This window comes from Diceros bicornis, chromosome 12 (genome assembly GCF_020826845.1).
Source record: "Diceros bicornis minor isolate mBicDic1 chromosome 12, mDicBic1.mat.cur, whole genome shotgun sequence".
Taxonomy (NCBI): Eukaryota; Metazoa; Chordata; class Mammalia; order Perissodactyla; family Rhinocerotidae; genus Diceros; species Diceros bicornis.
Genome location: NC_080751.1, coordinates 47488808 through 47501769, shown reverse-complemented (window position 1 = coordinate 47501769; position 12962 = coordinate 47488808). Strand labels below are relative to the sequence as shown.

Genomic DNA, 12962 nt, shown 5'->3' with positions numbered 1-12962 from the left:
ACAAAGATGTCAAGTATCAAAAAAAAAATTCAGAATGTAACAGGAAGAAAAAGCCATCCATCAGAAAAACACAGCTTATTAAAAACAATAATGTCAATTTAGTCTTTTCTACTTCCCTGTTAACCTACTAATGGCTGGCTCCACGTCACGTCTCTTACAGGTAATACTTATGTACTACAGTCATGCGCCGCATCACAACGTTTCTGTCAACAATGGACTGCATGTACAGTGGTGGTCTCATAAGATTAGCACCATGGAGCGTAGGTGTAGTAGGCTACCCCATCTAGGTTTGTGTAACTACACTCTATGATATTCGCACAATGACAAAATCGCCTAGCGACGCATTTCTCAGGATGTGTCCCCATCGTTAAGCAATGCATGACTGTATTCACTCTGAGCTTCCAGTATACACTACGGAGGTTCCCTCTTTATGAAGCTGTGGTTGAAGAAAAGTCCCATCTCAGTTATCCAGCATCTCAGAAATCCCAACCTGCCTTATGCTGAGCTAACAACTCTGATGGAGAAGAGAGAGAATCCAAAGAAGAAGAATGTTAGCAGAGGAGGATTGTTCTTAAAACTGGATCAAACACTACAGGACACATTTTGGATGCTTTGAAAATCTGTCACTTGAATAACTGCTACTTTTTTAAAAATTTCATTGAAAAGTATTAGTTCTGCCTATAAATAAGTGCTTCAGTGCCCTATCAGCTAAATTTTGCTCTTTCCTCAGCAAAGTAAGTGATCTCACTAACTTCTCAAATGATCTCTTTGCCTCGTCACTATTCCATCCTCTGTGGTCTTGATTTTGCTCCTAAGATTTATGGCTCGTTTTTCACTGTCCTGGTTTTATGAAAGTCCATTCTCTTTCTTTTTCTCCCTCCCCTCCCTGTCCCTTACCCCAATTCCTTTCTTATTCCCTTAGGGACTGTCAACTGATTTGACTGTTCCCTCCTTCATCCGTCCTCACTGATCTGTCGTTCTCTTTCTATTGTCCCCAAGATGGCACAACCCTTCTCAAACCCTCCCAGTGTCGACACCTGTGATTCACATAATTATGGCAGTATCTCCATAATATTTCCCCTACTGCCTTCCTCAATGTTTATAATTTAGCTGTGGAAATTATTTCCAGCCCAGGACCTCAAATAAAAGTTAAATCGTATATAACCATAATTTATAATGTTGGGAGCATAAGCAAGCCTTCTATCTATCTACACCCTGCACAAATGAGATTAATAACAAAAGGAGATTAATGCCTTTAGAAGTCACTTTTTAATCTATTAGCAAGATGATGCATTTATTGACTAATCAAAACTTCCCAACCATTGCACATATACAATTATAAAACTCACCTTTCAGTATATAATCAGTTAACAAGCTTGGAACTTTCTCACTGTCCTCTTTCATGGCACGAAGAACTGCAAAATAAAGGAGAGAAAGAAAAGGCAACAATTTCAAATTCAGATCAAAAATATTTAATTTCAATCATTGTAGCCTTGATCTTAATTAATTATATGGTATGACCAATTCATGCAAATTACTGGTTATTTTCTGGATGAGGGAATACAACTGCAAATGCTTAAGAATTTATTTTACTTGAATAAGTCCTTATTCAGGTAAGAACATTTAGTTATCTGAGAGTTATTTCTCTGATTTAAAATCTCTAAACAGTGGAGGCAGGAAAGAGAAATTGGGTTATTTACACAGAGCCTCAGTTTTGTCATAATAAATACTGGAAGGCGAGTGACCATACTGTGCACTTCTATGAGCTCTGGGGAACAGGAACACTTCAGTGCTGCAGATCTCACAAGCTGGAGAAGCTCTTAGATACATGAATAGTTAGCTTTACTCTCCAAGCAGCATCTCTCTCAGTCTTCTTGGAAACTTTTACAGAAAAGACTAAAGTGAAGAAAAGACTTCGATGAAGCAGCACCCTGCCAGGCTGCCTGCCCCTCTATCATCCTACAGAGGAAGCTGGATGAATTAGCCTCATCCTAAAGGGAATCTTTGACAATTTTATCTCCAAGCAAAGTTAAAATAGAAAAAACAGATTAAACAGCTAGTAGTATAGTGGTTAAAAAATCTAGACCACCCAGGTACCGATAACCGCAAATGAATATCGCACTTTCACGGTGATTGCCAACTCAAGCTTTCTGCAGAGCATCCTGGGGAAAAAGTCGCACTATTTTTCCCCAGACGTATAACAAGACAACATAGTGTAACTGTCAAGTCAGCCTTCCTGGAGTTAAACCTTGGCTCTGTCATTTCCTAGCTGTGGGACTTTGAGCAAGTTACTTAATCGCTCAGTGCACCAATTTCCTCATTTGAAAATGAGAACAATAATTAGACCTGTCTCAAAGGCTGATTGTGAGTATGAAGTTACTAATTCAGAGGTAAAGGACTTAGAATAGTGCCTGGCACATAATATATGATATGTAAGCATTAGCTATAATTATTAACACAACTAATATTATTCTAATTCTTATTACTATTATTATTGCACCTCTAATAGCTTTTACAAGGAAGGCTATGCATCCATAAACACTGGGATTGTCTCCACTGGGCTTCCCCATGGCTAACATCTACAGGTGGTGGCAGCTGAGGCTCAGGGTCTCCCCAAAGTTTTCAGAAGATAACCACTTTTTTTACTTTCAAAGTGAAGGTCATCTTTCCATCTACTGTCTTCAAAACAATCCTGTCCTCATAACTATATTAACTTGGACACTGATTCACACACCCTACATACATGCCTTCAATCACCCAAAGATTCCAAATTGTGTCAGTCTACGAAGACATCATCTAAGAATCGGCCTAAGGACATTTTGATGTGGGAATTATGACTTTGGTTTGGCCAAGTATGTGTTTGTCCTTGATCTGAGAAGCCGAGGTCTCTCAGTAATTCCTGGCTTCTCGGCAATATTTATGTTCCCTTCTTAAAGGCTACTATGTTCGGTATTTCTGCTTCCAATCATGTTTTAGTTTTGTTTTCAGTTCTACATAAAATCACATACCAAAAGCTAGCATTATTAAAAAGTACAGTGGCCTGGGAATCAGGAGACCCAGCCCTCTAATTAACCATTCTGCTGTGTGATCCTGGACACTCATAACTTCAGGGGTTCTCCTGGAAATCAGAGGGCTGGCCACCCAGTTAATCTCTTAACTCTTTATTTTAGACTGGCTGGCATCACTGGATTGATCCACATTTAAGTATGAAATGTTTTGAAAAGTGTCGTTCACCAAAGAAAAGAATAAAAGCTTTAGGCTAGCAGGCAGGCAGCTTGTAAATAAGACACTTATTTCCTTCTGCTCCCCATAACCCATGCCTCTGTGCCCTTAATTTCCAAAATAGGTATCATCATCAATATCCACTCATGTGACGCTTTCTCATTTGGCTCCCTCTTTAATTAATGGTTATCACAAACATTTAACTTAGAAAGAACCTAACAGATCAGCAAATTCAATCCCTTCAAGAAAAACAAAGCTGAGTAACTGACTCACCCCAAATCCCACCTACATTAATTTATTTACTATGAGGTAAATAGAGCAAATATTCTTATCCTCATTTTTCACTGTGGCTAAGAGAGAGTAAGTGACTTCCAAGCATATCCCTGTAAATAACAGGGACAGAACCAGAATTCAGGGCTCATTTATGCCTATCATATGAGATACTCAAATATAATGTATATTCAAGTCTAACAAATTATTTTAAAATGCAAGCCCCTTGAAGGTGGAGTATTTTTGCCTGCTTGTTCACTAAAGCATCCCAAGTGCCCAGAACATGGCCTGGCACAGAGTAAGCCTTCATTAAATATTTGCTGAATGAATGTTCTTAAAATATTACTATCAATTTATGTTTTACCTATAACTACTACCTTGGGTTCTACATTCCTAAGAAAGGAGAGGGTTTTAGGCCACAGTTCTAAATCTTTCCTACTGAGTTATTGACAGCCATATTTATATAAGATCCATGAAGCACCTTGTTTATTGATAAGTAGATATGTTCTTAAACATACAAGAGGTAATAGAAAATCAAGTTACCTTTTTTCCCCCAAAAGTTTAACTTGTAAATATTTCAAAAGGTAAAGAAAAGCAGGAAAAATACAAATCAACTCTAGATTTAGTGTTGTGTTTAATGTCATAGCCATTTACGGTTTCATTTTCAAAAGAATAAACAATGACACCCATCACTTACTATCCTAAATTGACAAAAAAATAAACAACAACAAAATCACTAACTAAAATCAGTATCTAGAATCAGCAAAAGTAAATAAGGCAACAGTTTAATTTTGTCTTTGCTCACTTTTTGTTAATATTTGAAGATCTTCAACAGATGGTGGTCCATGTTTTTTCTCATAGGGAATGACTGTTGTCAAGTACTGCCAAGTTAAAAAAAAGTATGTGTCACTTAAATCTGAATTAGCTTATCTGCAAAAAATTGATACAGTTCCTAGAAAGTCTATTTTATAACATGAAACATGAGCTACTTTAGTAATGAACAGGTATCTTGCTATCTCAGCTGGAGCTCATGTTTTGCCCCCCTCTATCTGCTTCATACAAGCCCAGTGTCAACATAAATATCCACTTTTTTGCCTAAAATCGAAAATTTTACGAGTAGGCCTGAGGGTGATTTGTTTAATTTGTTCATTTTTAAAGTGAAGTCTTATCTAACAATCTCCTTGCGTATTTTTCAACACATTTTTAAAACAGTATTTTAAACTAAAAACGTAGCTGTAACAGTTCTGCATAACAAAATAATTCCCAACAGCCAAATCATTCTGTTGCAGACCATTTTTTTCTGGTTGAACAAAATGGTCACATGGAAAACAACTCTAAAAACACACACCAGCTTCTTCCAGAAGCCAACATAGACAAATTACCCAAATAATTTTAGAAGTGTATTATTATTCTTATTATTACTTTAAATTATTATATAAGTAGTTATAAATGTTTAAAGGTATTAAAGAAAAAGAGAAAAATGAAAGGAGAGAATGCTCTGTTGAATAATGAAGATTCTTGTCTGAAATGGAGACCAACTGCCTAGTTCACCACTGTAAAGTCTCATAAAGTCTCAGAGTTATGTCCTAAAACTATGTCCCATGAAGGCATAATCTAAAATTATTGTCCAGATTCCCCTATTCTGACCACTCCAACAAAGCGACATAGTTCAGTGCAGCTTGCGTGTGCTCATCTAGAGATCACTGGTTTTCACTTGGAATCTCCTCAGACCCACCCATTATTTAGCCCCTGTCCTAAATCTCAGCTCTATTCCTAATCCTCTGAGTGATTTTTATCCTGTTCATAATAAAAAAACAAGATAAAACTACTTAACAATAACTGGTTCTCTAGGTCCAGAAAAGTAGGAAAAGTGTATTGTTCAATCTTTAAGAAACTTAATTGCTACCATCTTTCTGGTGTAGACTTCTCCAAGGTGATGCCCAATGGTATAACAGAATAACTCTTTGTGGAAAGCACACACAAAAAGCCGGGAACACGCCCTCCTGGGGCTTCAGCAATAGCACGTGTGTCAGGCAACCTGGAGAAGCATCAGGAAGCCGCGCCTCGGCATGCAGGCTTTCCGGCTACACTTTCGGGCCTTCCCGCCCCACTCCCGTGTCCAGGGTCAGTTTGGAGGTTATTTTGCCATCTTGTGGATTTGAGAGAGGTGAGAGGCACCAGAATAAAACAAAAATTCAACCATCCCTTCGTGGAGCCCCTTTATGAGCTGCAAACTTCAGCGTGAAGGATTATTTTATGTCGATTAGTTCCCTTCTGGAGTAATACAGAACTATCTCCAGTAAAAACCCTCAGCTCAAATGCCTTCCTCTGATAAACTGCCTGCAAACTACATTCTGCACTTTCTCAGTCTTCACTTAAGAGCTAAATTGAAGAGCTTTCTTTTTGAATGAAAATTTCAAATTGTGAAAGGTAATTTTAAGCACATTCAATGCAGATATGTCTCCCATGTTCATGATATTCCTTAAGTTACACGAAAATGTTACTAAAAGGCAAATTGCTACACATTTGACTGTATATTAAAGCCATATATGATTTTGTATAAATAATGTCTCATGTCCCATTTGGGCAGACAAGTGAGTTGGCTGACTACATGATACACCTTAAAAACACATGAATTTCATTTAAAAGTAAGTAAGATATACTCTGTAGACATTTTGACCTAGAACTCTAGTCTAAAAGATACTAACGTCTGGCTTTCTTCCCCCAAAAATGCGATGTAGTTTCCTACACTTTTAGAATTAGAGTAGCATCTCCTAGCTTAGTTATTTTCATAACTAGATATTCTACGCATGCAATTCATTGTGTCAATGCATTAATATCTATTTGTTTAAAGTGAAAAATGGAGCTTTAAAACACATATTAAGAATGCATTTAGTCTACTGTCCAATTTGAAAAATGCTTTTTCCTAAAGGGAAATTCTATGCATTATCAAAACTATAAATATAATGAACTTTCATTTCTCTCTTTTAAGCAACAGCCTTAGTAAATTAGTATAACTGCCAGCTTTCAGGACCTTCACTTACACAGAGAATGAAAAAGCAGATAATGAGGAAAATAAGGATAACCGAGCACCTGTTTCTCTCCACCTGAATTTCCAAAGGTGTGGCGGAGGCCATTCTGAATGACATTTGAGATCCCTTCCATGCTGAAGCGCTAAAGGCAGCAATATACGGCCCGGAAGAAAAGGACAGAGAAAGAAGTTCAAAGACTATTAGTAAGAGTACCACTATGACTTATGTGCCAAACAGGCAAGCAGTTAGAAAATGCCACTACTCATTCAGATAAAGCAGACAAAATCATGCTGTTTTTAAAATGTCTTTGCTTCCACTTCTTTGCAAGTCAAATGCAAAATCAACTGCTTTTATGCTACTATATTCATAAAGATTTTTCCTGACGTAGCTGATAAACAAATTTGCTCCAATGTAAACAATTGTAAGTTGTACACATTTGTTTTATGCAAAATTTAGCACATAATTTTTAAGATACCTTTTGATATTGTTTACCTACATTTTATCAAAAGTCTGAAAACTTAAAACTAACAGTATGCATATTTTCAGCCTAAGTTTGCATATTTCTACTGTAAATTTGGAGAACATTAACATAACATTTGGCAAATGAAAATGCTGTTACTTGGAGAGCTGATTATTGCTTCCCACTCACTCTTCAGGCCACCTGCCAGTGCCTTGGTGCAGAAAATGCAAACTGGAAGAGTACATATGCTTCCTGGAGAGCAGAGTGGGCCCCATGTGCCAGCTAGGCCCCCTAAAACTTCTGCAAAGACTTTTCCACTCTGTTTCTAGGAAACAATTCTAGCTTCCTTCTCCCAGCAACCGCCAAGACTTCCTAGAACTCAGTGTACTGAAAAGAGAGTATTTTTTCCTAAACTACTCATCTTGATTTGTAACCAGTCTACAATGTCATCAGACAAAGTCAAAAGAGTCCAGTGGCACCTCTATGGCTGCCGAGTCAAAGGACTTAGATGGATTCTTACAGCATGACTAATTAAGGGGAAAGGCATCCCGAAAAGGAAGTCAATCCTGATTCACCGATAATTCCTTTCCCTGGAATTTTATAAGGGAAAGTTGAATCAGTAAATACATTTGAGGAGTCAACATAAAGAGTATTTTACAGGGCTCCAAAGAATAGAAGAAAGGAAACCAAAGCAATGGTCTCTGCCCTCAAGAAATGTATAATTGAGCCGAGTGGTTCTCAAAGTGTGGTCCAAGAACCCCCCCAGGGGGTCCCTGAAACTCTTCCAGGGGCCCACGAGCTGAAAATTATTTTCTTAGAAATACAAAGACATACTTTGCCTTTTTCACCCTCATGACTTATAGTGAAATATTCCAAATAACAGATTGAATTCAGACATGGGAGATTTGAGAATCTAGCTGTCTTTGATTAAGCTAGATATTAACAAAATCAACAAAAATCCATAGCAATGTCATTTTTCTCACTAATTTTTTTATAGTTATTTTTCATAAACATATGCTGTTTATATAAGCATTAATGAATTCTTATTGATACTTTTAAATGAATTAATAAATATTTTAAAATTTTATCAGTTTTAACTTCTAATATAGTAAATATCAATCTATATAAACAAAAGCTCTCTGGGGTCTTCAATAAATTTTAAGAGTGTAAAGAAGTCTTCGCAACAAAAAGCTGAGAAACACCAAAAGGTTTAATCTTTGAAGGAGCTATGTGCCTCTGCATCAGTCACATACTCAGTAGTATTACTGAAAATCTGAGTACCGTACCAAACTTGACCATCTTGTGGGAGCTTGTACAACTACACCTCTCCCCCTGAACCATCCTTCCTCCCCACCCAGTCCTTCCCAGATCTGCATTCCATTTTGTTTTAGCAAGAATCAAATGTCTGGTCAAGACACCTCAACTGAACACACTCCACTTTACTGACAGCATAACTATTACTTTTGATGAAGTAGGCTAGTTTTAACTATTTTTATCAATTTTTCATATGCCATCACATAATTTGTTCACATTTTTTAAACAGATTATCAAAAGACATGACTTCTTAGGTTCCAGACTCTGCAATAAAAATTATGGGAAACTCTTTTCAAATAAACAAGTCAGATCCTCTTTTAAAAACTGTTTCTATCAAATGAATTTCCTTTCGAAAGCAACAAAGAAAGGGGCCGGCCCGGTCGCACAGTGGTTAAGTGCGTGTGCGTCACTTCGGTGGCCTGAGATTCGCAGGTTCGGATCCCGGGCGCGCACTGACGCACCGCTTGTCAAGCCATGCTGTGGTGGCGTCCCATATAAACTAGAAGAAGATGGGCATGGATGTTAGCTCAGGGCCAATCTTCCTCAGCAAAAAGAGATGGATTGGCAGCGGATGTTAGTTCAGGGCTAATCTTCCTCATTAAAAAAAAAGCAAAAGCAACAAAAAGAAAAATACTTTATTTTCTATATTAAGTTGCTCCATTATCTATGGGCATGTTAAATCTAGATATAAACTCAGAAAATCTCAAGCAAGGTGAAAAGTTTTAGATTCAATGTATCAGGAAACTAAGGTACACTTTACATTTGAGCAACACGTTCTAAAAACACTATCTTTACTTTCCCAATTGAAAACTTAATTCCTGTCACTGAAAAAAAAAAGGTTGATACAATTTATTAAATTCCTAAGCTATATATGTAATTTAGGTTTCCTTATTCAATGTGCAGTTGTGGACACTGCTGAGCCATTTCAACTACTGGTAGCTTGACTACTTGTGAAAGATGGCTTTCATGCAATCCAGGCTCAGTGAAAATAAATAAAAATGCAATGATGTGAAGACACGGTAACTTGGAAAAATGCAAAACTAACAGCTGATCCCAGCAAAAGAAGTTAAGTAAAGGAACTCTCCGTAGAACTTCTGCCCTGCAGCTGATGATAGCTGAGTCAGCAGCTGTGGCCAACCAGACCCCACTGCACGCTGACCAGGCAAGCAACGTGGCAGCTGGCGAGGTTCTACTGCCTCCTGTTCCACTGGGAAAATGACAGAACAAGAAAATCAGAAGGTTCACAGGAAATACAAAGAAATCAACTACAAGATACAGCTGAGGACGTTCCTCCACCAATGCTCTGGTTGCCATCAACTCCCACCTCCCCAGGAACCACACAGAAACAATTTTCTCCCTTTACCGCATTTCTAAACTCTCCCTCTCTTCTAGCTCTTTCCCACAGGCAACTTCAAATTCTCAAACCTCAACCTAGCCCCTTTCCCAAGGGTTTCCTGAAACAGCTCTTCCCAGCATCATTTCTTTGATGCTGAGGTCCACAGACACTTCTTAGCTCTCTTGGAAACATCAGTAAGCTGTCCTCCTCGCAACCGCTCCCTGGATTCCTAGACACCACTCTCCCAGAGTTCTTGCTGCCTCTCTGGTGCTTCTTCTGAAAAGTGCCTCTTTCTTTGCTCATCTCTTACATCGCGGTGTTCCCCAGGATTTTGTCCCTATTTTTTTTCTCGTGCACACTCTCTGAACCTCCCACTCAATAGTTTCAACGTCTGCCTCCACAAATCTACAGCTCCACTTCACTAAGATCAGTAAAGTGCTTAGAACAGAGCCTGGCCCATAGGAAGGGCTCAGAAAACGTTAGCTATCTTGACTGTAACTTCCCTCCTGAACTCCGGACGTGTATGTTTAATTGCCTATTGGACATCTGGATCTAAATATTCCTAAAACTCATCATACCCAAAATCGAATTCATTCTACTCTCTCCTACCAAAAATCAAACGAAAAAATAAAAAATCTGTTCCTCCTTCAACATTCCATACCTCCCTCATTCATTTACTCATTCTTTCAAAAAATATATTGAGCCAGATATTATTGCAGGTTATTAATGATTCAAAGTGAACACATCAGCCAAGACCCCTCCTACCCTCAGGACCCGATATTCCAGTATAACAGGGGCAGAAACAATAAAACAAGCAAATGAACTAGATAATTGCAGATAATGCACGCTCAGCCGATAGCTACAACAGGGCAATTAAAAACTGGACGCCTACTTTATATCAGGAGGTCAGAGAAAAGTTCTCTGAGGAGGTGACATCTGAGCTGAAACATGAATTATACACCCTCCCAGATGAGCTACAAAGGACAATGAACAAAAGAGATCCTCTCAGAGAACAAAACCAAAAGCAGCCAAACTGGCCGACCAAGGAGTTCACTGTGTGGCCAGTGCGCAGGGGTCCTGTCATTCTTCTCCAGCAGGATGTGAAACAGTAGCTACTGAGTATTTCCATTCTCCTCTCCTTCCCGTAAGAAGTTTTTACTGTAGTGGCCCTGTTCTCTCTCCATCTTTGCGCCCTGGATGTGTTAGAATGGCTGGCTTAGCCTTTGCACCATAAGTGGCTACATCCAGAGCTGATGGAAAGGGCCAACATCCCCCAAGATGCTGGGCTTGAGGCTAGATGCAGTTGTTATTGACGAGACTTTCCTATCTCCCCATGGGGAAGGGGTACCTGTGTTCTATCTGTGCTTACCCAAGTCAGAAATCAATGACCCAACCCTAGCTCCTCCCTTCCCTCATGCCCCAACCAATAGATTCAACCTCCTAATATCCCTGAAATTCAATTTTTTTCCCATCACTACTGTCACTCCCTTGACTCATTTCTTACCTGGTGACAGCAACAGCCTCCTAATCTACTCCTTATCTCTAGCTGTCTCCTTCTAATTAGTTCTCCTTGAAACACTGAAGTGACCATCCAAAAGACAAATCTGAACATGTAACAACCCTGATTTCCTACAGCCTTTAAATAAAGAGCAAATGCCTCAGCAGGGCATACAAAGCCATCCACTTTCTGGCTTCCACTTTGCTGTTTCCACACTCTCTTCTTGAGTTACTCCCTCCCTCACCTTCTAGCTTTCTCATTCAACCTCTAGTCATAATGAGCAACCTGCAGTTCCCCAGCTGTCCGTCACCTCCAGGGGGCTGCCCATACTGCTGCCTTGGTATGCCTGTCCCCTCCTTCCTGTCCCCAGGATTCAATTGAGCCTTCCCAGACCCCTAAACCAAACCAGAGGCAAGAGTGATATGTGTACATCTCTACCACAAGACAATGCCAGGCGGAGAACACTAAAAACATGGGAGCCATTTTGAATTTAGCAATCAATTATCACCCTATCCCTAGGTTTCTCAACCTTGACACTACTGACATTTGGGGTCAGAAAATTCTTTATCATGGGGGCAGTCTTGTGCATTGTAGGATGTTGAACAGCATTTCTGGCCTCTACTCAGCAGGACACCATAGCACGACCCCCAACTCCTCCAAGTTGTGACAATGACAAATGTTTCCAGACATTGCCTATTGTCTCATGAAAGGCAAAATCAGCCTGGTTGAGAATCACTGCATGAGGTGCACTGAACAGTTTGTCATCTGGATCCCCAGCCCACAGGCAGCATGCCCCTGAAGGCTGGCATTTCCTCTGCATCCTTAACACCCACACCTGGCACATAATTGAGATCAATATATGTTTCTCTAATAGTCATAAAAGAAAAGAAAATCAAGATATTTTTTAGAGTGGGGGCGAGGCACAAGATCAAAAGAAAAACAGCAGAGAAAGAAAAAAGTTTTGGTTAGGTTACTTTTTAATAAATTCAACTCAGTTCTCAAAATCTTTAAGGACAGAAATAGCGTCAGGCGCCTCTTTTGTATGTCCACAAAGCACAAGCCCGTGCTCGGCACGTAGGAGGCATCTGATCGATAGCCACTGGCCTCAACCGATACATTCTTCAGCAATTGCTACCCATAACAATGAAATACTTCCAGATTTTAGTAAGAAACTAGGCATCAGACTGTAGTCAAATGTCCTTGGAATCAGAAAGTTTTTCAACAGTCAACTTGGATAGAAAAATGTCAAACTAGAAATTAGAGATCTGGGTCTCTCCCAGGTTTGCCACTGACCGGTTGACGTGGCAGCAGTCACTAAACCTGCCAAAGCCTGTTTCCTCGCCTGTGAAAGAGATGATGAAATGACATCATTTTTAAAGGTCTTCTTATTTGTAAATTCCATGAATCTATGGATTAACTCAACCAAAAAGACACACTATTTTTTTTTAAGACAAATCGAAACGCACATGCACACGCACACACATCAGTGTGGACTGAAAGGTCACATGAGGCTATAAGATAAGCGCTCTAGGATGACAGAAGTGCACAGCCAGATGATACATTCAGAGTTATCTACAACAACGGCTTCATCTTCTTATGAGGAAATGAGCACATTTTGAGCGAGGACAAAGACTAGCTCTTACTCGCACCATCCCGGTGACTTGCATGGTGTCTTGGTCACAGCAGGCATCTGTAAATGTCTGCTGAGCCAAAGTTGTAACACTCCTAAGACCAAAGCCCAAGAGTCTTAGAGCCTATGATAACCATATCATGAGGCCTCTTGACTTCTTGCAGGAGAGAAATTTTTTAAAGGAGATAAAAGGCAAAAAT

General features: G+C 39.3%; 1 protein-coding gene across 6 annotated transcripts in view; it reads right to left on the bottom strand.

The window, feature by feature from the left end:
• FEZ2 (fasciculation and elongation protein zeta 2) overlaps nucleotides 1-12962 on the bottom strand; it is a 71607-nt gene that overhangs the window by 2308 nt on the left and 56337 nt on the right. For 4 of the 6 annotated variants that reach the window (XM_058551441.1, XM_058551436.1, XM_058551437.1 and 1 more), the window contains 3 exons: nucleotides 6586-6666; nucleotides 4298-4373; nucleotides 1350-1415 (listed from right to left, as the gene is read on the bottom strand). In XM_058551441.1, the coding sequence (XP_058407424.1) occupies nucleotides 1350-1415; nucleotides 4298-4373; nucleotides 6586-6666 (223 nt within the window). The remainder of the gene's footprint in view (nucleotides 1-1349; nucleotides 1416-4297; nucleotides 4374-6585; nucleotides 6667-12962) is intronic. The other 2 variants (XM_058551438.1, XM_058551439.1) reach the window with 1 other exon arrangement.